We start from the raw sequence: 25,305 nt of genomic DNA, 5'->3' as shown, positions 1-25,305 counted from the left end.
TTTGCTTCGAAATAATTTTTCTCTAACAGAAAGCTCCATTTCTCTAAACTTGGCTTCTCCGCCCAGTTTGCAAACAAGTCAGGGTTTCCTCACTGGCGCGGTAGGCTCGCCAAAAGCCAAGCGAGAGTCCCACGCTGCGCAGGGCGGGGGAATAATGGGGGCCCAGATAGGGGACATGCAGCCCAGGACGCCACCTCAGCCACAACCGCGGAGAGACCGCCCCTCCCGAGCCAGCCCCCGCACCGCCCCTTTTCGATTCGTTTGCATGACCTAGGGCGCGGTTTCCGGCGGCAGAGGCGTGTTTTCCGGTCGTCCCTTGGCTCGATTTTCTTCCGGGGAGGGACTTCCTTTCCATCATTGATAGGCGCCGGGCAGCTGAGCTGGTAGGAGGACCAAACGGGGAGGGTCGGTATGTCTGACCAGGGCTTATGTTCCTCCAAAGGGCGGCCAGGAGGATGCTCCTCCTCGCTCCTCTTTCTCGCCTTTTTCTCTGCACGACGCCTCCGTTTGCGTGGACGCCCTGGGCTTTTGGCACTACCGCCCACCTGAGGCTCTTCCGCTTCCTCTTTCCCCCCAGGCTCCGCCCCCTAGCGTCCGGTGGCCATGACGACCGCTCAGCGGGACTCCCTGGTGTGGAAACTCGCGGGGCTGCTGCGGGAGTCCGGTGAGTGGACTTCCGGTTGAGCTGGGCCTCGGACGAGGTGGGGGTGGTGCCTTGTGCAGACACGCCCTGAGAGTCACGGAGTTACGACTGGTAGGGTCACCAGGTGTCAGAGTTCAATTTCTTTACTATTCCCAGGTTTGTTCGCCCTTACAGTGACCTTTTCCTGTGATAGCCCACACCCTAGCCGTCCTTTGAGGCCAAACTCCCTCCCTCTGTTCCTTCTCTGACACTGTCAGAAGGAAGTGATCGTTACCTGACTAAAAGCCCCTGAGGACCAGGGACTGATCTTAGTCATAATCATTGTTGTGTAGCAAGGTACTAAGTACAGTAGATGGAAGCACGAGATTTGGAGTCGGACCCACCTGGGTTGGAATATCAACCCTCTTTCAAACTTGCCAAACTGTTTCCTGAGGCTCAGTTTTCCTCACACATTGCAAAAATGATTGTACTTAACAGTTGTGGGGATTCGTTGTAATTCATGTATTTAGTACAATGCCTGCAAGTATAGTAACTGCTTACACTTGGGAGCTATTGTTATTGTAATGACTTCCCTGGTGCTTGGCACTGTGCCTGGGCATAGTGGAGCCACAGTAGTTGTTGAGTACTTGGTTGGCATTAATTGTGGTAGAAAAAGCCTTAGCTTTGAGATCAAATAGGAGAAGTAACTTCCTGCCAATTATATGATCTCAATCAAGATTTTTCACTTTTTTGAACCTCAATTTTCATATCTGTAAGATGGGGTTAACAGTGCTCTTTGGGAGATTCTGAGAAGGTTTGAATGAGATATCAAAGTCATCTGGCACATACTACAGTTAATGTTAGCTGTCCTCCACTCCATGCTCCTATTGATGATATCTGTGGAAGCTCTCTTTCTAGCAGTTTTCTTTTCTTTCTTTTCTTCTTTTCGAGACAGAGTCTTGCTGTGTCACCTAGGCTGGAGTGCAGTGGCGCAATCTCAGCTCACTGCAACCTCCACCTCCCGGGATCAAGTGATTCTCCTGCCTCAGCCTCCTGAGTAGCTGGGACTACAGGTGTGCACCACCATGACCGGCTAATTTTTGTATTTTTAGTAGAGACGGGGTTTCACCATATTGGCCAGGTTGGTCTTGAACTCCTGACCTCAAGTGATTAACCTCCTTGGCCTCCCAAAGTGCTAGGATTAAAGTCATGAGGCACGGCACCTGGCCAGTAGTTTTATTTCCTGGCTTGTATTGATAACTTTGCAAATGTCTTCTATCCTTCTCTGGGAAGAGACAACTAGGAGGCCCTTTGAGCGTGGGAAGAGTCCTTGAACCATGTCTGTATCCATCCTCAGTGTCTAGTACGTACAGAATCCTTCATGTCAGGTTGCAGGACTTGTTAATTTATTCAGCGATGAATGGTGGGTGTGTGAATGTGTGACTACAAGGAGGTAGCAGGAGAAGAGCTTTGTGGCAGCAGAATAGTTTTGTATCTTGATTGCATGGCTGCAGGAATGTATATAAACAGCATATAGCTATATATACATATTGTACCAACATCAGTGTCCTGATTTTTTTTTTTTCTTTTGAGTCCGAGTCTCGCTCTGTCATCCAGGCTGGAGTGCAGTGGTGTGATCTTGGCTCACTGCAACCCCGGCCTCTCAGGTTCAAGTGATTCTTCTGCTTCAGCCTCACGAGTAGCTGGGACTACAGGCGTGTGCCACCATGCCCTGCTAATGTTTGTATTTGTAGGAGAGACGGGGTTTCAGCATATTGGCCAGGCTGGTCTTGAACTCCGGACCTTGTGATCCACCTGCTTTGGCCTCCCAAAGTTCTGGGATTACAGGTGTGAGCCACTGCGCCTGCCCTTTTTTTTTTTTTTTTTTTTTTTGAGGTGGAGTCTAGCTCTGTCACCCAGACTGGAGTGCAATGGCTCAATCTCGGCTCAGTGCAACCTCTGCCTCCTGGCTTCCAGCTGTTCTCCTGCCTCAGCCCCTCGAGTAGCTGGGATTACAGGCGTGTGTCACCATGCCCGGCTTAGAATATTTGTATTTTTAGTAGAGACGAGGTTAGAGTCCTAGAATAATTTTTTGTATTTTTAGTGGAGATGGGGTTTCACTATGTTGGCCAGGTTGGTCCTGAACTCCTGACCTCAAGTGATTAACCTGCCTTGGCCTCCCAAAGTCCTGGGATTATAGGCCTGAGCCACGGCACCCAGCTCAGTGTCCTGACTCTGATGTTGTACTATAGCTATATAAAATGTAACCGTTAGGGAAAACTGGGTAAAGGATATAGGGGACCTTTCTGTACTGTTTCTGCAACATCCTTTGACTCTATCTATACTTATTATATTTTTTAAGCCAAAAAAAATTCCTTCATGCCTAGCTTGTAGCTGCACTTTTTTAGGTGCAGTGATGAATACCAGGGTGATCAAAAGATGCCCTCAAGGATGAAAGTCTCATTAGAGAGAGCATTTTTAACAGACAGCAGTAACAATGCCTTAGTGCTGTAACGAATAGTTATTCTTTCTATGGCGTACTTTTTAGTATTGTTTGAAAGTTTCTGCAGATGTGCTTTGCAATCAGAAAATGAAATAAAGATAAGACATCCAATTAACTTTTATGTAATAATGAGTGACTGCAATGTGAAAATTCAGCAGTATTACTTCTTGAGGTGGCTTCCTGGAGGAGGCTGGTCTCAAGCTGGGTGGTGGAAGGGGGTGTTTCAGAACATGAGAGAACTGTGAACCACGTTGGCTGTATTTCCAGCACTGTCAGTAGATGAGGCTCTTTTGAGCAGAAGGTGAAAGAAAATTTGGAAGAGTTGGTTGGAGTTGTGTAGCCAAGCAGTCTCATTAGGCTGAATGAAATGGTAGGACTGTTTTTTTTTTTTTTTTTGAAGATGAGGGGAGCCATTGAATGCTTTTGAGCTGTGAAGGAGATAGAAAATTTGATCCTGCAATAGAACATCTACAATATGGATTGGAGTGGGTATATTTTGGCATAGCAGAGTTTTAGAATAAAGGGAAAAATCTTTTCACCATGTCTTCCCTCCTGTCTGCCCCTCTTTCTGCAGGGGATGTGGTCCTGTCTGGCTGTAGCACCCTGAGCCTGCTCACTCCCACACTGCAACAGCTGAATCATGTATTTGAGCTGCACCTGGGGCCATGGGGCCCTGGCCAGACAGGCTTTGTGGCTCTGCCCTCTCATCCTGCTGACTCCCCTGTCATCCTTCAGCTTCAGTTTCTCTTCGATGTGCTGCAGAAAACGCTTTCACTCAAGGTTCTGGGTGTGGGGAAGGGGCAGGATGTGCAAGGAGCCCAAGAGAATGATGGAAGTTGGGGGTAGGGTAGGGGTGCAGAAGTCTGCACTGCCAGGATCCAGAGGGTATCAGAGGTACCAGTGGTTGTGCTAAGAAAGGAATGTTGAGGACAGGGAGATCTGCTGTGCTTCAATAAATGGAGTTATTTATTTATTTATTTTCTTCAGCTGGTCCATGTTCCTGGTCCTGGCCCCCCAGGGCCCATCAAGATTTTCCCCTTCAAATCCCTTCGGCACCTGGAGGTATGGGGACACGGGGGGATGTTGGTGCACAGCACCCAACTTGAGGCCGCCCCTTGGGGATGGGAAAGAGAAGGGCCTCTTTGGTGAGGAGGCTGGGCCTGAGTATACCCATTGCTCTGCAGTAATGTGATATCCACTGTCTTTCCATTTACTGCTGGGCTATGTGGTCTTCTCCCTCCTCCCAACTAGGAGATATGGGGATGAGGTCTTTGTCTTCTGTGGGTTCTGCCTTCCTCCCTCCCCTTTCCTTGTCCCAGCTCCGAGGTGTTCCCCTTCACTCTCTACATGGTCTCCGAGGCATCTACTCCCAGCTGGAGACCCTGATTTGCAGCAGGAGCCTCCAGACATTAGAGGTAAGGAGGGTGAGGGGTGAGCTCAGACGCCTCATCCTGAGAGACGTAGAGGAACGAGCTCTGATGTTCTTCTTTCTCTGCAGCTCTGCCTGCCTCCTGCTTCCTGCTAGACAGTGTCCTCACTCCCTCTCTGTGTTCCCACAGCACTCAGTACCTTCCTGTATATTTATAGTCGTACCTACTGTATTACATTACATATTCTAGTGTCTACCTTCCCACTCTCCCCACAGTGAGTTCTTGGGTCAGGGACCTGGGCTTTAAGCCTGTATCTTCAGATGGAGTTCAGTGTATAAAAAATGAATGAGTGACTGGGTGGTAGAGCTTGGCCTTGGCATGGGGAGGAGGGGGAGAGTGGGGTAATGAAGCACCCATCCGCCCACTCAGGAGCTCCTCTCAGCCTGCGGCGGTGACTTCTGCTCTGCCCTCCCTTGGCTGGCTCTGGTTTCTGCCAACTTCAGCTACAATGCACTGACCGCCTTAGACAGCTCCCTGGTGAGTGCCTCGAGAGGGTTTCGAGGAAGGGCAAGGCCAGGCCTTTGGGGAGGAGGGCCAGGTGGTTGACCAGATAGTATTGTAGTGAACATCGATTCTCTGCCTCTTTCCCATCTCTCTCAGCGCCTCTTGTCAGCTCTGCGTTTCTTGAACCTAAGCCACAATCAAGTCCAGGACTGCCAGGGATTCCTGATGGTGAGTATGGGCAGTCTGGCAGCTGGTACACCATGGGTCTTTGATTGCTCTGTTCTCACTCTCTCTCCATGACTGGCTTTTACTCCCTCCTTGCTCTTGCCATGAGGGTGGAGCTGCATTCTGGGAGATAGCACTGCTTAGGCACTAGCATTAGACAAACCAGAGTTCAAATCTCAACTTCTAATACCTATACAACTTGGAGGAAGTTAGTTACCTCTGGGTTTCTTTACATGTAAAGTAGAAATCACAAGAATACCTGCTTTTTTTTTTTTTTTTTTTGAGATGGAGTCTTGCTCTGTCACCCAGGTTGGAGTGCAGTGGTGCAATCTCAGCTCACTGCAACCTCTGCCCCTGGGTTCAAGCAATTCTCCTGCCCAGCCTCCCAAGTAGCTGGGACTACAGGCCCGTGTCCCCACACCTGGCTAATTTTTATGTTTTTAGTAGAGACAGGGTTTCACCATGTTGGTCAGACTGGTCTTGAACTGCTGACCTCAAGTGATTCACCCACCTCGACCTCCCAAAGTGAGCCATCACGCCTGGCCAAATACCTGCTTTTATAATATTAAAATGATTGTGAAGAAGTACCCAGTGTTACTTAGTCTAGTGCCTACCTCAGAAACTGGCAGCTTTTGTGATCATGACGAAGAACCTTTCTTCTGGGTCCTCCCATCCACGTGTCAGAGATAAAGCCGAACTAGTTAAAGTGGTAAGGACAGATTTTTATCAGTGATAAACTATTGCAGCGGGGAGGAGGGTGCAATGTGAACTGAACGCCAGTTTAATTTGTGCGGAGGTGACTGGGCATTTTAAAAGGAGAGCGAGGGAATAGGAAGGGGAACTGTGAGGGTTTGAGCAGAGTAAGGGAAGTGGAAATGTACAAAAAGCAGAAGTGGAGGTTGGACCACATGAAGCCCTTCCGGGTTTGCTAAAAGTTAGGCTTCTACCTTCCCACAAAGACTGGGAGACGGGAGCCCTGTCATCAGGTGTTGGCTGGAACAAATGGGAAATTCTTTTGGCAGCCTTGACTTTTCCCAGGCAGGAACTTAAGGGGGCTAGAGTCGCCATTCTAGGGATGCATCCTTATGCTAGAACTTTGCTTTTTTTGTTCAAGTTTTTTACTGTGGGGGTTGGAGGAGTCAAAAAAATCATTTGTGTTGAATTTTGTTGAACTTGCGCTAAACAAGTCTGCAGTTCTTAACAGGCCAAAGTTGAGGCCTAGTCAAAAAGAAGGCCCAGAGGGGCCCGAGTAGGGTTTGATCAAGGTGAGAATCTTTGTCAGTCCCTCCTCCTCTAATTCGAGGAAAGAAGAGACACTCCTCCCTCCCCCGAACAATATAAATCCTTTTCTTCCTTGATCACTTCCTTTTTTTCACTGAAAACCAACTGAGCCATTCGTTGGGACTTGGTAGGGGATGAGTTTTGCTGGATGGTGCGAGTGACCGGACATTTAATGGTGGACATTTCTATGGAAACAAAAAGGAAAACAGATGAATGGTTGAAACAGGCTGTAAATCAATTTTCTGAGTCCAGAGGGCAGCCAGTTGAGATTTCTAGGTGTTGAGCTCTATGTTTCTTTAGATGGTGGAATGAGGATAGCGGTGGCAACCGATGGCTTTCTTGGTTTGTAGTTTGAATGTTTGTGGTGACGGCATAGACAGTGTTGCAGTCATGCTTATTTCCCTGAACAGAGTCTGGAAGATACAGGAGTGTCAGTGGACTTTCTTTTTTTCTTTTCTTTTTTTTTTAATGAGACAGTGTTTTGCTCTTGTTGCCCAGGCTGGAGTGCAATGGCGCGATCTCGGCTTACCATCACCTCCGCCTCCCGGGTTCAAGCAATTCTCCTGCCTCAGCCTCCCGAGTAGCGCCCACCACCACACCCAGCTAATTTTGTATTTTTACAAATAAAAGTGAAAGATGGGGTTACAAGTAAAGATGGGGTTTCTCCATGTTGGTCAGGCTGGTCTCGAATTCCTGACCTCAGGTAATCTGCCTGCCTCGGCCTTCCAAAGTGTTGGGATTACAGGCGTGAGCCACCGCACCCGGCCTCAGTGGACTTTCTAAGGGGCTCATATCACAGTAGCTCCAGGCATGTAGGTTATCCACACGTGATCTGTAGATGATGTATCTTTTGAAGTTTGTATCACCTAGTCCAGCTTTAGCTCATAGGGCTTTTGTTAAGATCCTGGGGGGAGGCCTGGCGCAGTGGCTTATGCCTGTAATCCCAGCTCTTTGGGAGGTCCAGGTGGGTGGATCGTCTGAGGTCGGGAGTTCGAGACCAGCCTGACCAACATGGAGAAACCCCATCTCTACAAAAATGCAAAATTGGCCGGGTATGGTGCATGCCTATAATCCCAGCTACTCGGGAAGGCTGAGGCAGGAGAATCGCTTGAGCCCGGGGGGCAGAGGTTGCAGTGAGCAGAGGTCACGCCATTGTACTCCAGCGTGGGCAACAGGAGTGAAACTACGTCTCAAAAAAAAAGATCCTTGGGGGAAAGGGCAGCTGTAAGTCACCTAAAATTCCACTAAGGATCTGGGCACTCAGGTTTTAGTTCTCAGTGATGCCAATTTGGGAGGAAGAAAATTGGATATGTTAGTTTAGAAAATTGCAGCCAAATAATGAAGAAAAGGAGAAGAATTGAGACTTTGGTAAGGGCTGATGTGTAAGATAGCAGGACCTATTCCAGTTTACAGGTAGATAATACAATTTCGAAGAAAATGAACAGGATTAAAATCTGGTAACCCATAAGTATGTGTTAATAGTTTTTTCATTAAAACAGATTTCTCTAAGGTCACTCCCCTTTTGATTCAAAACAGTGAAAGTAGGATTATTCTTTTTTACAGAATAAGTCTGATCCTGTTAGATTTGGTCTGCCTATTTACATCAGTGTAGTAAGAATGGTAATTGACCACAGAGGCCCTTTTTAAGTTTGCTTTCCTGGAACTTTTTATAAGGACTCTCAGACTGGACTTTCAAACCCTCTCGAGGTTAGGAAGCCAAGAACGTGCCATCAGACTTCACATAGAGTACCTATAGATTAGTGAATTTCTCTCTTCTTAACGTCTCCAAGATATCCTAAGATTCCTAGGCCTGCCAGGATCTAGCCTTTGCCACTAATTTGTAAGTCTGGGAACCCTGTAAGCCAAGTAGCAGGCTGGTTTTTCCAAGAGGGCTTTATAAGCATTGGCTCCGTAGAGTCAGCTTTAGTTCCTTAAAACTGGCCATATCTGATTTTATGTATTATTTTAAAACATGACTTTCCAGTTATATTTTAAAAGTCCAGTCAAAACCTAGTTATATAACCAATTTTCCCAATTATGTCCTGTTACAAGGAGGGCTGACCCTACTGAACCTGTGAAAATAACCATATTGCCACGTAAATAAGAATGCCCAATGGGAGTTCCTGAATTCTGGAGGGATCAGGCATGGAGCAAAGATAAATGCTTCATATATATTTTTTATAAAAGTATAATTTACTAAACTGTTTCATGTGATAGATCACATAAAAGAAAAGGGAAAGAGGTTCCTTATATCCAGAAAATAGGACATTCAAGAACCAACAGTATTTTAAACAAAAGCCATTAAAACTATACTCATTCTTCACCAGTTCATTCAGTTTTATGTAGTCAATTCTTATTGTGCTTGATCTTGGGTTAGCAGTGTTATGAATCCATCAGCTTTTTCATTAGAGTTTTGGAAATTCTGACTTGGTCCAGTGGTATGATATCAAAGTTGTTTAAGCAGTACCACCAGAAGCCTTTGCCCTGGAGGACCTAGTATAGTCCTTTTCTATGGGTCTCTGCAACAGTCTCTTTTTGTTGAAGGTGAGTACTCTGGGCTGTAGCCGATTGTAAGAAATTTTAGGAAGCAGGGTAAAACAGTAACTCTGTGGATGACAAGAGTTAAATGGTCTGTTTCCATGAGTTTTTTTTTTTTTTTTAAACCCTCAGTTGGTTGCTTTTGAAGGTCTCTGAGTCCCTTGAGACCCCCAGTGGGGGCAGAGGACTTAAACTTTGAGTGACTGTAGGGAGTTGAGGGTCTGGAATATGAAGGGAAAGGTCTAGCAGGGTGAGTAGGGGTGAAGAAGGAGGGGACTTGAAGGGGAACCTGTCAGGGGTCAAGGGAGCTGAAGGAAAGAGGAAAGGTGGGAGAAGGAGGAAAGGGGAGCAGAGGTGATGCGGATGGGGGCTCTTAGAGGAGCCAGACTGGGGAGATCTTAAGTTTCCCAAATAAGCCGTTGAAGTTCCAGATTATCCTTAGTAGAGTGTTGCCAACAGGAAAGGAAATGGACAGAGTTAGTGCCGTAGTGGTGACATATACTGTATAGTCAGCAGTGGTTTGAGAAGAGGGTTTCAGTTGGCTGTGAAGTCCATGGGAGGAGCAGGATCAAGGATGGAAAACAGAGAGGACTCAAAACACAGCCATGAAGTACTTTTAGCCCAGGAGTCAGGGAGTGAATTCTTGCTTGAAACAGAGTGAGGAAGAACTTCCAGCCTAGGGAGGTGCCTTTCACACGAAGCTTGGGACTCTAACCAAGCTTCGTGAGTGTACTTGGAATCATGAAAGTCAAAAGCTTCCTAACTGTGCTTCAGTGGACGTTTGTCACAGGCACTGGGCTGGGAGTCAGACTCACTGATGAATCCCCATCAGTCAGGAGCGAAGGCAAAGGCATCAAAAGTGTGCAGCTTGGGGTCCCAAGTGAGAGGGCTGGGGGTGTCTGACAATGAATCTGACCTAATCCAAGTCATGGCACTAGGTGGCTGTCATGGATAATGCAGGACACTAGATTTTAATCAGTAATAAACAATTGCAGTAGTGAAGAGGGTCGAGTGTAGTCCATTTTTGTGCAGGGGTCACTGTTATTTTATGTATTTTTTCTAGATGGAGTCTTGCTCTGTCACCCAGGCTGGAGTGCAGTGGTGCCTGCAGGTTCAAGTGATTCTCGTGCCTCAGCCTCCCAAGTAGCTGGGATTACAAGTGTGTGCCACCATGCCCAGCTAATTTTTGTATTTTTAGTAGAGATGGGGTTTCACCATGTTGGCCAGGCTAGTCTCGAACTTCTGGCATCAAGTGATCCGCTCTCTTTGGCCTCCCAGCGTGCTGGGATTACCGGCGTGAGCCACTGCGCCTGGCCAGTTGGGCATTTTTAAAGGTGGGGGAGTGGGCAGGGGAATGGTAGGGCCTTGAGCAGAGCTGGGGAAGTGGAAATCAGGTTGGTCCACGTGAAACCCATCTGGGTTTGCTAACTAACTGGCACTTATCAAAATAAGGCCCTTACCCTTTTACAGAGACTGGGAGATGGGACCCTATCTTTAGGAGCTGGCTGAAACAAATGGGAAATTCTTTTGGCAGCTTTGACTTTTCCCAGGCAGGAACTTAAGGGGGTTGGAGTCGCCATGCTCAAGATGTGACCTTGAACTGTTAGGAACAGTGCTGGTGGTGTTCAAGTCTTTTAACGTGGGAGTAGGGGTGGATGAAATCATTTGTGCCGAGCGCGTGCAGTTTATATAGGCCAAGGTTGAGGCCTAGTCTAGAAGAGATCTCAGAAGACCCTGACTAGAGTTTGGTCAATGAGAGAATCTTTTTCACCCCTGTACCCCTGCCAGGATTTGTGTGAACTCCACCATCTGGACATCTCCTATAATCGCCTGCATTTGGTGCCAAGAATGGGACCCTCAGGGGCTGCTCTGGGGATCCTGATACTGCGAGGCAACGAGCTTCGGAGCCTGCATGGTGAGTGGGGGTGTGTGATGGGGCAAGCACGGAGGGGAAGGGGGAGAGTGAGGTTCGGGCTGGCCTGGGTACCACGTGCCTCTAGAGCCTTGAGAGGGCTTATGGGGAGTGCAGGGGTGCTCCGGCTGGTCTTTCTGCTTCACCCTCCCCGAGTGCATGTACCATACTCACCTGCGTGTACTCATCCGCATGCCCTTCCTTCCTTCTTGCCCCCATCCCAGGCCTGGAGCAGCTGAGGAATCTGCGGCACCTGGATTTGGCATACAACCTACTGGAAGGACATAGGGAGCTGTCGCCACTGTGGCTGCTGACTGAGCTCCGCAAGGTAAGATGGCAGTGCATCAGGGGCCTGAGAGCCACCCTTGCACCCACCCCCCCATGCTGGTTTGGTCAGTGCTTTCTTCACACAGGGAGGGCCAGGGCCCCGGGCCCTCCTCATTCTCCCCTTCCTGCCCCTCAGCTCTACCTGGAGGGGAACCCTCTTTGGTTCCACCCTGCGCACCGAGTGGCCACTGCCCAGTACTTGTCACCTCGGGTCAGGGAGGCTGCTACTGGCGTGAGTGATCATCCTGTGTCCACTCTGCTTCCTCTTTCCTGCCCAGTCCTCCCCTACCTTGCACCCTCTTGCCATCCCTGGGTGAGGGGCCGAGGACCTGGACCCTGCTTACTGTGTTGTCAATACGTGGAACTCAGCAGGATGGGCCCCACCACATACTCCCTTCCCCACCCTTTTTGTCTTTGCTCAGTTCCTTCTTGATGGCAAGGTCTTGTCGCTGACAGATTCTCAGGTCGGTGTAGTCAGGGGGCAAGGACTGTTGGGGAAGACATGAAGGGAGGGCCCTGGGGAGAGAACAGAGGGCTGGCTGGTGACAGGGTCTTCCTGGTCAGTGGAAAGTAGGGTCCCGCCTTTTGGCTGGCTTGGGCAAGGCAGAGGTGCACCCAGTCTCCATCCTCTCTCTCCTTCCTGTTGTCAAATACCAGACTCACACATCCTTGGGGCTCAGCCCCACGGGCCCACCTTTGCCCTGGCCAGTGGGAAGTACTCCTGAAACCTCAGGTGGCCCTGACCTGAGTGACAGCCTCTCCTCGGGGGGTGTTTTGGCCCAGGCCCCACTTCATAAGGTTAAGGTAAGCAGCGTCCTCCGCTGCCTCATGCCTGGGGTGGGTTGTGTGTCTCTCTGGGGACTCTGGGCTGCCATGGGCAGGGAATGGTAGGAACTGTGCTTGCACGTGGTCGGGGTTTCTTTGATAGGTTGGATGGCCAGCCGTGGATGGCAGGGCTGGAGGCTTGGCTTTCATAGAACTTCTTCCCTCCATTAACCTCAGAGCCGAGTCCGTGTAAGGCGGGCAAGCATCTCTGAACCCAGTGATACGGACCCGGAGCCCCGAACTCTGAACCCCTCTCCAGCTGGTAAGTCAGCTTCACCCCACTAACCTCTCTCGTCCACGTCCAGCTCACTCTGATTTTTAAGTTACGGTGAAGGTCTGCTGGAAGAAATGTTATTTTTTGTTGGTAGAGTATTATAGAGGGCTTCTTAGTCTGTCTTCTTTTCTTTTAGTTTAGAGAAAGGAGAAAACTGCTTCTGGGAGCATTTTGAAAACTTTTCGAGGAACATTAATTTTGTGAGGTGTCAAGAGATCATGTAGGCCAGGTGCAGTGGCTTACATCTGTAATCCCAGCAATTTGGGAGGCCGAGGTGGGAGGATTGCCTGAGCCCAGGAGTTTGAGACCAGCTTGGGCAACATAGACAGACGCCCATTTCTACAAAAAAATTTTTAAATTAGCCTGACATGGTGGTGTGCACCTGTAGTCCTATCTGCTTGGGAGACTGAGGCAGGAGGATCGCTAGAGCCTGATAGTTCAAGGTTGCAGTGAAGTGTGATTGTGCCACTGCACTCTAACCTGGTGACCGAATAAGACCCTATCTCTTAAAAAAACTAAAACCCAAAACCAAAAGAAAGTATATATGTATATATATATAAAATAATAGGATTGTGGCCAGAGAAGTTTGGGAAATGTGAGGTTGAAGAGAAATAGATGTGTTCGCTGAAGGCCGTCTCGGGACCTTTAGGATGCTGTCATGCATGCTGAGTCTCCAGAAGCAGCATTGGATGCGCAGCTTGGATTGATTGTACTTGACCACAGTGTTCCATAGGACACACTTCAGTACATGCCGTGGAGGGGACGCCTGTAGCCTCCCTTGCCCCTGTCCCCATACACAGTCCATTGCCCCCTCATTGCTGAGGAGCACCGTTGAAGGATTTGGGGCCATCTGTCTGGGCTGGGCTTGCTCAGCTCTGGGTTCCCCTCCTGCCCAGGATGGTTCGTGCAGCAGCACCGGGAGTTGGAGCTCATGAGCAGCTTCCGGGAACGGTTTGGCCGCAACTGGCTGCAGTACAGGAGTCACCTGGAGGCCTCTGGAAACCCTCTGCGGGCCACCCCCACCACTCCTGCCCCCAGCGCACCTCCAGCCAGCTCCCAGGGCCCCGACACTACACCCAGACCTTCACCCCTGCAGGAGGAAGCCAGAGGCCCCCGGGAGTCACCACAAAAAATGTCAGAGGAGGTCAGGGCAGAGCCACAGGAGGAGGAAGAGGAGAAGAAGGAAGGGGAGGAGGAGGAGAAGGAGGGGGAGATGGTGGAACAGGGAGAAGAGGAGGCAGGAGAGGAGGAAGAAGAGGAGCAGGACCAGAAGGAAGTGGAAGGTGAGCCCTCTGTGGGCTGGGGCAAGCTGGGGCCAGGGGCCGTTGGGATGTTTGTGAGTGGTGGGGCCTGGTGGGTGGAGGGCCAGTGCGGGGGAGGGTGGCATGTGGGTACTTTCCCTCCCTGCAGGGCTTCTCTCGGTCTCTCCACAGCGGAGCTCTGTCGCCCCATGTTGGTGTGTCCCCTGGAGGGGCCTGAGGGCATGCGGGGCAGGGAATGCTTTCTCAGGGTCACTTCTGCCCACCTGTTTGAGGTGGAACTCCAAGCAGCTCGCACCCTGGAGCGACTGGAGCTCCAGAGTCTGGAGGCTGCTGAGATAGAGCCGGAGGCCCAGGCCCAGAGGTCACCTGGGCCCACGGTGAGTTGGGGGTGGCAGGGCTCTGAAGGAGCCAGCTATGGGCACATGGCTGTTGTGTGCCCTGCACTGGGCTGGGCATTTCCCACAGTCTCTCCTTGGGACTAGGAGTCGAGGAGGGGAGCCTCAGAGGTCACAAGCACTCGGGAGGCTGGGCTGAGGAGCAGGGATTCCGTGCTCGAGCTTGAACGTCAGCACAGGCCTTTAACAGGCTCCAGAGCTCCTGCCGTCCTCCACGCTCTCAGCATCCCCTCATCCCTCTGATCACCGCTCCTGCTGTTTTTCACCTGGTACCCCTCTTCTGCGCAGGGCTCAGATCTGCTCCCTGGAGCCCCCGTCCTCAGTCTGCGCTTCTCCTACATCTGCCCTGACCGGCAGTTGCGTCGCTATTTGGTGCTGGAGCCTGATGCCCACGCAGCTGTCCAGGTGATGGGGCCTAGAGTAGGGGCCCAGGGGGCTATGGGGACTAAGAGAGCCAGAGGGGAGCAGCAGCAGGCCTGAGGACCAGGGGCCTGTGGGAGGTGTCCATCTGGGGTCCGCCTGCTCACAGCTGCCTCTGATCCACCCTCTGTCAGGAGCTGCTTGCCGTGTTGACCCCAGTCACCAATGTGGCTCGGGAACAGCTTGGGGAGGCCAGGGACCTCCTGCTGGGTAGGTTCCAGTGTCTACGCTGTGGCCATGAGTTCAAGCCAGAGGACCCCAGGCTGGGATTGGACAGTGAGGAAGACTGGAGGCCTCTGTTCCAAAAGACAGGTACAAGGCCTGCCCTTGACCTCTCTGCCCACATGCCTCCACTGTTGCAGGGAAAGTGGCTCTGTGTAGGGCAGTGTGAAGGGGAGCCCCAGGGAGAAGGGGCTGGAGTGGAGACCAGTTGTTCTGCCTGGAGGAAAAAGAAAACCGCCTGCCTGCTGCATTTACAAAAAGGAAAACAGAAAAAAAGAAAAAACTATCTCCTGTTTTGTTTTTTTTCTGATTTTTTTCTTTTAACTCTAAAAGTCAGGAAGTGCAATCTCTGTAACTGTGCTTGAACTCATTATTTTTTTATAACTTGAAACCTTGTTATGTTGGGGTTTTTTTTGGCTGATATTTCAGACACTGCGTAAAACCTGACGAGCCCTCACGTAGTATTGGATGGTGGTGCTGCACCTGCCAGCAAGTGTAGCTGTTGAGTGACATGCTCGGGGAGTTGGCTTGGTTTGTCCTTCCCGGCTGACCTTGGAAGCTACATAGTGTCCTGTGGCATTTCTTCATGCACTAATCCTTAAAACAAGAATTGTTTCCATTGTAGACCAGTCAGAAAGTACTATCTTTGAAGAAGACATTAAAGAAGAAATAAATATTCTTGATAACAGCTATGGGGAAATGCCAGAATTTTATTAGCCAGTTTTTTCTTCTTGGCGGCAGCTGGAGCAGGGGTTTACATTTTATTCAGAAAATGGAGCCCAGCTCTGTTCCCCACTGTGAACTGGCCTGGGCATGCAGCCTTAGCGACACAGCGTAAACAGAAACAGCCGCCAGACCCTCCCGGACCCTGGCTCTACACCATGAATCGCTGTGGACTCTGGAGCCTCTTCCATGATGGCGTTATTAATGAACACTACTGTGGGCTCTGTTCTCCTTTCATTTTTTTTTTTTTTTGAGACGGAGTCTCGCTCTGTCACCCAGGCTGGAGTGCAGTGGCACGACTGCGGTTCACTGCAAGCTCCGCCTCCTGGGTTCGCGCCATTCTCCTGCCTCAGCCTCCCTAGTAGCTGGGACTACAGGCGCCCGCCACTACGCCCAGCTAATTTTTTGCATTTTTAGTAGAGAAGGAGTTTCACGGTGTTAGCCAGGATGGTCTCAATCTCCTGACCTCGTGATCCGCCAGCCTCCCAAAGTGCTGGGATTACAGGCATGTGCCACCGTGCCTGGCCAACCGTTCTTTCATTTGCACCTCAGTTACCTCCTCTGAACAAAGAAGGGAATGAACTCACCCCATGGTGCTGTTATGCTGTTTCAATGTGACAGTAAGGCACCAAGCAGAGGGCCTGGCACAACACGAAGGTCCCCTGTAAATGGTAGCTGCTGCTGTTGCCCCAAGCTATATGGTCCTGGGCAGCGTGTGTAAAGGATTTAATCTTTTCTTTCCTCTTTGCAAAATGGGATAGGGAGAGTTTCTCTGGTAATGAAATGTGATCATACTGGCATGGGAGCTAGCACACGCCCAGCACAGTGCAGCTGCTGAGTGCTGCTTCTCTCATTGCTGATCCATGTCCTGATTCCTTCCCAGCTTCCTGACACTAAGGATGAGTATAAGAAAGACTCTATTGTCATCCCTAATTTATAGACGAGGAGCCAGGTTCACAGAGCTTAGATGACTTGCCCACGATTACAGGGCCATTAATTGATGGAGCCTAGAATTGGACCCAAATATGGCAAGAGTTCTCTCTGTCTTTCGAGACTTGTTGGTTTTGGTCTTTCAGACATTGCTAGGAGAGCCCTGAAGTACTTGATCAGCCCAAGTCTGTAGGAGGGCGTAAGAGCAGGGCCTGGTTGTGTTTGACCCAGTCAGAGAGGGCCTAGAGTTAGAAGGTAGAGTGCACTTTGAGGAGGTAGTGGGCCAGGGTTAGCTCATCCCTCCCTGGGATGGGGAGTGATCAGTCGGCAGCTGTGCTGGGAGAAGGGGAGCTGGTGGGCTGGTGGTTGTGTATGAAGCTGGAGACTTGGGCTCAGGCAAGACCTGAGAGTGGGGAAGGAACATCGTGAGCATGGTGGGAGTTCTGGCACTTTGTGGGGAAGGCTCATGAGGACCGTGTCCATCCTCCCTCCAGAATCTCCTGCTGTGTGTCCTAATTGTGGTAGTGACCACGTGGTTCTCCTGACTGTGTCCGGGGGAACCCCCAACAGGGAGCAGAAACAGGGAGAGCAGTCTCTGGCTCCCTCTCTGTCTGCCAGCCCTGTCTGCCACCTTCCTGGCCATGGTGACCACCATGACAGGGCCAAGAACAGCCCACCTCAGGCACCGAGCACCCGTGACCACAGTAGTTGGAGCCTCAGTCCCCGTGAGTATAGGCAAAACAAAACATAGATGGGTTTGGGGAAGGGAAGGGACACTGATGGGGAGGTGGAGGTGGAGCCCAGGGGCTGCCACGGGCAGGCTGATGCCCCATCATTGCCCTCAGCCCCTGAGCGCTATGGCCTCCGCTCTGTGGACCACCGACTCCGGCTCTTCCTGGATGTTGAGGTGTTCAGCGATGCCCAGGAGGAGTTCCAGTGCTGCCTCAAGGTCTGTGCTCCCTGACACTGCCCATGCCCCCAGCTGGCCAGGGTGCCCACTCGTTTCCATCATAGCCAGCTGAGTCAGATCAAACACTCTGGAGTCACCTGATGTTGGCTTCTGGTTTCAACCCCAGCAGCTGCTTGCTGTGTGGCTGTGGACCCATTCCTTGGTATTTGAGTCCCAGTTGTTGCCCATCTGCAATGGAGATAGTGATGCCTCCCTTACACACTGGAGTGCATCAGAGGTCGTGTTAAAGCTGCCCAGCCCCTGGCACTCATCAGTGGGGCCTCCTAGCATTATTTTAAACCCATGATGTTGTTAGGCCTTTGTTGTGCACCTTTTGTGCTAGACACTGAGGATCTACAGATCCATTTTGCCCTTGATCTTACAGTCTGGTGTGAGAAGTTCACAATGATTGTGCAATATGCAAGTGCTGTAATCGGGCTAAGGCCCTAGAAGGGGTATCTGGTCCAGCTTGAGTGGGTCAAGGAGTCTTCCTGGGAGGTGACGTCTAAGCTAAGTCTTGAAGGATAAGTTAAGGAGTAGGGAGGAAAAGAATGTATTAGGTAAAGGAAGCAGCAAATGCATGGGGCCCGAGACTCACTGGTAGGGGGAGCTGCCCAGGATGAAGGCATCTGGATGTGCAGGGTGAGGGGCAGGAGTCCCGAGAGGACTCTGGGGGGCTGGCAGGGGCCAGGTCAGGAGCTGCCTCCTGTGTCTGCCAAGGAGTTTGGACTTGGTTTTGAGGGCCACCGAGAGCCACTGAAGGATTTGAAATGGGGCAGTGATGGTCAGTTTTGTGCCTTAGAACAGTTAGTCTGGTGGAGCGTGGAGTGGGTGAGGTGACAGGCAGGGAAGCCAGCGGCCTACCGTCTGAGCGGGCAGGGGCTGCAAGGCAGAGAGCAATGGTGGATGAAGAGGCTGTCGAGTGTCAGGGAAGCTCCATAGACTGGTGGGTGGGCAGTGGGAAGGTCAGGCTGAGGGTGCTGTCACCAGGAACTCGGCTTTCAGTCTAGCCCCACTTCCCCAGACCTCCCATCAGGTGTCTCACCAACTTCCTCTTCTCCCAGGTGCCAGTGGCATTGGCAGGCCACACTGGGGAGTTCATGTGCCTTGTGGTTGTGTCTGACCACAGGCTGTACCTGTTGAAGGTGACTGGGGAGATGCGGTGAGCAAGGGGAGAAATGGGGCGAGCAAAGGGGGAGATGGGGCAAGCGAAGGGGGAGATGGGGCGAGTGAGTGGGGGAGATGGGGCGAGCGAGTGGGGGAGATGGGGCGAGCGAGGGGGAGATGGGGCGAGCGAGGGGGGAGATGGGGCGAGCGAGGGGGGGAGATGGGGCGAGCGAGGCGGGGAGATGGGGCGAGCGAGGCCGGGAGATGGGGCGAGCGAGGCCGGGAGATGGGGCGAGCGAGGCCGGGAGATGGGGCGAGCGAGGGGGGGAGATGGGGCGAGCGAGGGGGGGAGATGGGGCGAGCGAGGGGGGAGATGGGGCGAGCGAGGGGGGAGATGGGGCGAGCGAGGGGGGGAGATGGGGCGAGCGAGGGGGGGAGATGGGGCGAGCGAGGGGGGGAGATGGGGCGAGCGAGGCCGGGGAGAATGGGGCGAGCGAGGGGGGAGATGGGGCGAGCGAGGCCGGGAGATGGGGGCGAGCGAGGCGGGAGATGGGGCGAGCGAGGGGGGAGATGGGGCGAGCGAGGGCCGGGGAGATGGGGCGAGCGAGGCCGGGAGATGGGGCGAGCGAGGGGGGAGATGGGGCGAGCGAGGCCGGGAGATGGGGCGAGCGAGGCCGGGAGAATGGGGCGAGCGAGGCGGGGAGATGGGGCGAGCGGGGGGGGAGATGGGGCGAGCGAGGGGGGGAGATGGGGCGAGCTGAGGGGGGGAGATGGGGCGAGCGAGGGGGGGAGATGGGGCGAGCGAGGGGGGGAGATGGGGCGAGCGAGGGGGGGAGGATGGGGCGAGCGGAGGGGGAGATGGGGCGATCGAGAGGGGAGGAGATGGGGCGATTGACGAGGGGGGGAGATGGTGCGAGCGAGGGGGGGAGATGGGGCGAGCGAGGGGGGGAGATGGGGGCTGAGCCGAGGCGGGGAGGATGGGGTGAGCGGACGGGGAGATGGGGCCAGCGAGGGGGGAGATGGGGTGAGGGGGAGATGGGGTGAGCGGAGGGGGAGAGTGGGATGAGCGAGGTGGGAGATGGGGTTATGAGTGAGGGGGGAGATGGGTGAGTGGGGGGGGAGATGGGGTGAGGTGAGGGGGGGGGGATATGGTGGTGATGAGAGGGGGAGATTGGGTGAGTGGGGGGGAGATGGGGTGAGTGAGGGGGATATGCGGTGATGAGAGGGGGGAGATTGGGTGAGTGGGGGGGGACATGGGGTGAGGTGAGGGGGGAGATGGGGTGATAAGCAAGGTGGGGAGATGGGGTAATGAGTGAGGGGGGAGATGGGGTGGACGGGGGGGAGATGGGGTGAGTAATGGGGGGAGATGGGGTGATGAGCAAGGTGGGGAGATGGGGTGAGTGAGGGGGGAGATGGGGTGAGTGAGGGGGGGAGATGGGGTGAGTGAGGGGGGAGATGGGGTGAGTGAGGGGGGGATATGGGGTGATGAGAGGGGGGAGATTGGGTGAGTGAGGGGGGGAGATGGGGTGAGTGGGGGGGGAGATGGGGTGATAAGCAAGGTGGGGAGATGGGGTGATGAGTGAGGGGTGAGTGGGGGGGGGAGATGGGGTGAGTGAAAGGGGGGAGATGGGGTGATGAGCAAGGTGGGGAGATGGGGTGAGTGAGGGCGGGAGATGGGGTGATAAGCAACGTGGGGAGATGGGGTGATGAGTGAGGGGGGAGATGGGGTGAGTGGGGGGGGAGATGGGGTGATGAGCAAGGTGGGGAGATGGGGTGAGTGAGGGGGGGAGATGGGGTGATAAGCAAGGTGGGGAGATGGGGTGATGAGTGAGGGGGGAGATGGGGTGAGTGGGGGGGGAGATGGGGTGATGAGCAAGGTGGGGAGATGGGGTGAGTGGGGGGGGAGATGGGGTGATAAGCAAGGTGGGGAGATGGGGTGATGAGTGAGGGGGGAGATGGGGTGAGTGGGGGGGAGATGGGGTGAGTGAGGGGGGGAGATGGGGTGAGTGGAGGGGGAGATGGGGTGAGTGAGGGGGGGAGATGGGGTGATAAGCAAGGTGGGGAGATGGGGTGATGAGTGAGGGGTGAGTGGGGGGGGAGATGGGGTGAGTGGGGGGGAGATGGGGTGAGTGAGGGGGGGAGATGGGGTGAGTGGGGGGGAGATGGGGTGAGTGAGGGGGGAGATGGGGTGATGAGCAAGGTGGGGAGATGGGGTGAGTGAGGGGGGGAGATGGGGTGAGCGAGGGGGGGAGATGGGGTGATGAGTGAGGCAGGGAGATGAGGTGATGAGTGAGGGGGAGATGGGGTGAGTGAGGGGGAGATGCGGTGAGCACACGGGGGTGATGCAGTGAGTGAGGCGGGTGCAGCCAGGGCAGGGCTTCCTTGGGACTCTCACTCCACCCTCACTCTTCTCCATCGCTCTGTCCCCTCTCCACAGTGAGCCTCCAGCTAGCTGGCTGCAGCTGACCCTGGCAGTTCCCCTGCAGGATCTGAGTGGCATAGAGCTGGGCCTGGCAGGCCAGAGCCTGCAGCTGGAGTGGGCAGCTGGGGCGGGCCGCTGTGTGCTGCTGCCCCGAGATGCCAGGCGTTGCCGGGCCTTCCTAGAGGAGCTCCTTGGTGAGGGGGGAAGGGGAAGGCAGGAGGGTGGGCAGGGTCCTGGGGCTGAGCTCCTCACCTGGTGCCCAGTAGCGGAGACAGAGAGGTAACAGGACTTGTCCCTTGTAGAAGTTTCTCAAATCCAGAAATGTGGAGAACAGGAAGGGATTGAGAGGTGGTGAGTTTAGGCTGGAGGAGAGCAGAGCCTTCTAAAGTTCCCTGGCCTGGCTCTAGATGTCTTGCAGTCTCTGCCTCCTGCCTGGAGGAACTGTGTCAGTGCCACAGAGGAGGAGGTCACCCCCCAGCACCGGCTCTGGTGAGTCGATAGGAGGCAGAGGCTGGGGTTGCTGCTCAATCCTCTTTTCACAGAGCACCAGACATGGCCCTGTGCTGAGTAGGTCCTGGGCAGCCACCTGTCCTCATGCCATGTCCCCCATGGGCCCCTAGTGCCTTCTCCCAACGCCCTGCAGGGCTTTCTTCCCACTCCCCTCCCTCCAAGTCCTTCCCATCCCCTAGCGGATCTTCCTGTGCCTACCATGTTCCCCCTAGGCCATTGCTGGAGAAAGACTCATCCTTGGAGGCTCCCCAGTTCTTCTACCTTCGGGCGTTCCTGGTTGAAGGTGAGGTCTCTGTGCTGCTGTTGCTTCCCTGGTCTCTGTACCCCACCTTGTCACAGGCACTGGCCCATGCCCAGCACCCGTACAGTGCCTTCGTAGCCACTGTCAGTTCCTGGAACCTGGACTTCCTATTACTTGAGAGCATAGCCAAGTAATAGCCTCAGTGTGCCCTGACTCTCTAGGCGGGGTCAGGAGGCCCCCAGGATCCTCAGTTACCCAGAGCCTTTGCTCTCAGGCCCAGGCTTTCTATGAAATGGAGCAGCGTGGCTGAGTGGGCCCTGCCTCATCAGTCAGAGAAGGCGAGGGCGGAGCCTTGTTTCTGAGTAGGGTGGGTGTGGGGCAGTGGAGGGTGGTAGGCCTCAGAGGTGTTCCAGACTAGAGATTCCTGGAGCTTGGGAAAGGGAGGGTCTTGGCCCCAGGGGCACAGGCTGCTTTGTGACCCACGTGAGTGTGGTTCACGCCTCTTTTCCCCAGCAGCACTGGGACGCTGGCCCCAGGAATCTGGGCCCCTTCATGACCTTCCACTCTGGGTGCCTCTTTCCCTACAGGCCCTTCCACCTGCCTTGTATCCCTGTTGCTGACTCCGTCCACCCTGTTCCTGTTAGAGGAGGATGCTGCAGGGCCCCTGGCAGAACCCCCCCCTCCAGCAGCATCTGGCGAAGCCTCTGAGAAGGTGCCTCCCTCCAGGCCGGGCCCCGTTGTGCGTGTCAGGGAGCAGCAGCCACTCAGCAGCCTGAGCTCCGTGCTGCTCTACCGCTCAGCCCCTGAGGACTTGCGGCTGCTCTTCTATGATGAGGTGTGTGTGTGTGTATGTCCAGTGAGAGAGGGAGGGAGGGGAGATGGTGAGCACAGGTTGGGGCCATGAGGGCAGGGTGGGAAATGTGTCTAGGAACCCTGGGCATTGGCGGCAAGATGGCACTTACAGATGAGAGAACTGGTGTTGGAGGAACTGGGGGACTCTGGGCTTGGATGAGCACCAAGTCAGAGAGGGAGGCAGCTGTAGGTAGGGGAGACACCTGGACTGGGAGCCCAGCCATTTATTAGCCATGAGGCTTTCCTTTTTTTGAGGCGGAGTCTCGCTCTGTCGCCCAGGCTGGAGTGCAGTGGCGCAATCACAGCTCACTGCAAGCTCTGGCTCCCGGGTTCACATCATTCTCCTGCCTCAGCCTCCCAAGTAGCTGGGACTACAGGCGCTGCCACCCCGCCCAGCTAAGTTTTTTTGTATTTTTTAGTGGAGACGGGGTTTCACCATGTTAGCCAGGATGGTCTTGATCTCCTGACCTCGTAATCTGCCTGCCTCGGCCTCCCAAAGTGCTGGGATTACAGGCGTGAGCCACCGCGCCCGGCCAGCTGTGAGGCTTTCAATGAGGTTTCCGGCAGCTTTGAATTGGCAGGATTGGGCCGGTTGTATGCCAGCTGTTTGGCCTTTGTGACCACCACCTGGGGAGATACTGTTACTGGTCCTATTTACAGATGAGGAAGCTGAGGCTTGGGGCTGTTAACCAGTTTGCCCTGGCCAAAGTGGTGGAGCCGGGAATTGAATCCACAGTTCCCTGAAATTGTGTCTGCATCTTCTGTACAACAGGGAAGATGAAAGAGACAGGTCCTCTGGAGGCTTTCAGTAAACGCTGACTGGATTCTGTTTACAAAGCTCAGAGTCAGGATCTTTTATGCGGAGTGACACGGGCCTGGGGGAGGGGTGAGGCACTGAGCCAAGGTGGAGACAGTGAGGCCTTCCCGGAGACCTCCCCTGCGCCCACCCTGATGTGGTCCCCCTGAGCCTCGCCTTGCTAACTGCTCGGTCTGCCAGGTGTCCCGGCTGGAGAGCTTTTGGGCACTCCGTGTAGTGTGTCAGGAGCAGCTGACAGCCCTGCTTGCCTGGATCCGGGAACCGTGGGAGGAGCTGTTTTCCATCGGACTCCGGACTGTGATCCAAGAGGCGCTTGCCCTTGACCGATGAGGGTCCCACGCCGACCTTGGCCCTGACCTCAGGAGCCACACTGTAGACATTCCCTCTGCTGGTCTCTGGGTCTGGCTTCCAGGCTCTGGCTGTGGACTTCTTCAGCCTCTGGGTACCGGCCAGTGAGGCCCCAAATGACCCAGGGCTTAAGGGAGAGGCGAGAGAATGATCTGGCCTCAGGGGACAGGCCACGTGGTCAGGAGGAATATTTTTCCTGCACTTTTTCTCAGGTATCAATAAAGTTGTTTCCAACTTATAGGTCATGTGTGGTACTTAGATGTCACTCATATGGCCTGCCGTTCCCCTAACCTCTTCTGACAGAAGTTATCCCGCCCATCACCTTTCCTGAATGGGCAGCTCCAAGCAGCCTTGTTTGTACCATGAGACCCCATCTCCAACCCAACTGTGGTCCCAGCGTGGGGGATCTAGTAGAACTCATGACCCACGGGCACACAGCCCCAAGCTGGCAGTGACCTGTCATGTGGCCTGGCATGGAATTGCTGCCGGGCCACACAGAGTCTTGCTCTCTTGAATTTTATGTGGGAAGTAGTGAGGACTTCAGGCCCTTGCAGAGAGTGTCTGGGGAGAGGGTGTGTGGAGTTGAGTGGTGACCTTTGCTTCCTGCCATTGCCTTCTCAGCACCGCCTCACTCAGCCCGGAGGCCTGGATGGTCAGCCCCACTCCCTCACCTCTTGTCTCTAAGTCTGGTCAGGAATCCTCATGTGACTTGGTTTGGCTTATGAAGGCCCAGCGCAGGCATTTGACTAGAGTAACCAAGAAAGAGGCAAGTTTCTTCTCAGGGTTGCTGAGAGGATAAGCCTGGAGCTGCTGGCTTTGGGGAGGCGCTTTCCTAAAGTGGAACCATGAGAGAGAGGAAGACGACCCGGGTGGAGAGATCAGGGCCAGATCCTGGGGATATCTTTGAAGCCCCTGGGTCTAGTTGTACGCAAAGACAGAAACCCCTGTGATTTCAGGTAACATAAGCTAAAAAGGATACCCTCCCCGCCCCGTTTTTCTGGCTTAAGATAATTTGAAGCAAGTATGAACCACCAAGAGTTCCAACTAAACAAACCCTGATTCCAACTTGAGCTGGGCTGAGATCTGTTTCTTGTATCAAAGAATGAACACAATGGAAGTCATTGCAGCTACGCAGTTGTGCAAAGAGGCCATGGTTCTTGGTTCCTGTTCCGAAGTGAGGCAGAATGATTAATCTAGCTCACTTTTTTGTGTCAGGCCTATGGCCTTGGCCACTGTGTAACCCGACTGCTTGGTGGGACAGCAGGACTGGGGCTGTGTCACCGGGGACTTCAACCTGGAAAGGATGTGGGAAGGGTTGCCTGGCCTAACCAGGCCACTACATCTCTAAATCCATGGGGTGAAGTATTTAAAAATGAAAAGGGGTCATTGAAAATCCTGTACTTTTACATTTATTTAAAATTATTTAAAATTTATTTAAAAGATAATGTATACAGGAAAAAAAAATGTACACTGCACTTAAGAATGTAGTGAGTTGCTCTCATATGCCTGACGCCCTAACTCTAGATTCAAGCATGCTTACCCATTTTTTGTGTATCTGCTCAGAAATCTCAGTGCATGTACACAATTTTCCCCAGAAAAGGGTAATTAAGCCACTCAATTCCATTTAAAAAAAAGATTGGCCCGGGCAAACATTGGCCCAGGTACGGTGGCTCACGCCTAATCCCAGCACTTTGGGAGGCAGAGGCGGGCGGATCATGAGGACAGG

The 25,305-nt window shown here is 53.2% G+C and overlaps 1 protein-coding gene across 4 annotated transcripts; it reads left to right on the top strand.

Moving 5' to 3' along the window:
* The first annotated feature begins 315 nt into the window (after positions 1-315).
* STK11IP (serine/threonine kinase 11 interacting protein) lies at positions 316-23,819 on the top strand. 4 transcript variants are annotated; one of them, XM_010360329.2, is made up of 25 exons: positions 316-383; positions 578-664; positions 3,700-3,905; positions 4,113-4,187; positions 4,445-4,540; positions 4,925-5,032; positions 5,156-5,227; positions 10,832-10,958; positions 11,180-11,283; positions 11,419-11,514; positions 11,705-11,746; positions 11,940-12,086; positions 12,285-12,369; positions 13,278-13,664; positions 13,815-14,020; positions 14,327-14,443; positions 14,593-14,770; positions 16,828-17,058; positions 17,179-17,282; positions 18,347-18,444; positions 20,827-21,005; positions 21,219-21,300; positions 21,534-21,604; positions 22,150-22,397; positions 23,412-23,819. In XM_010360329.2, the coding sequence occupies exons 2-25, from the start codon at positions 604-606 to the stop codon at positions 23,559-23,561; spliced, it is 3,270 nt and encodes a 1,089-aa protein (XP_010358631.1). In that variant the 5' UTR covers positions 316-383; positions 578-603; the 3' UTR covers positions 23,562-23,819. The 4 variants fall into 4 exon arrangements, 3 of the variants coding, with proteins under 3 accessions (XP_010358631.1, XP_030772316.1, XP_010358630.1); XM_030916456.1 differs by lacking the exon at positions 23,412-23,819 and adding an exon at positions 23,187-23,398; XM_010360328.2 differs by having other exon boundaries at positions 337-409.
* Positions 23,820-25,305: the final 1,486 nt, after the last annotated feature.

The sequence above is a fragment of the Rhinopithecus roxellana genome, chromosome 14, assembly GCF_007565055.1.
Source record: "Rhinopithecus roxellana isolate Shanxi Qingling chromosome 14, ASM756505v1, whole genome shotgun sequence".
In the NCBI taxonomy this organism is placed as follows: Eukaryota; Metazoa; Chordata; class Mammalia; order Primates; family Cercopithecidae; genus Rhinopithecus; species Rhinopithecus roxellana.
Note: the sequence above shows the minus strand (reverse complement) of the source record. Positions and strands in the feature narration are given on the sequence as shown.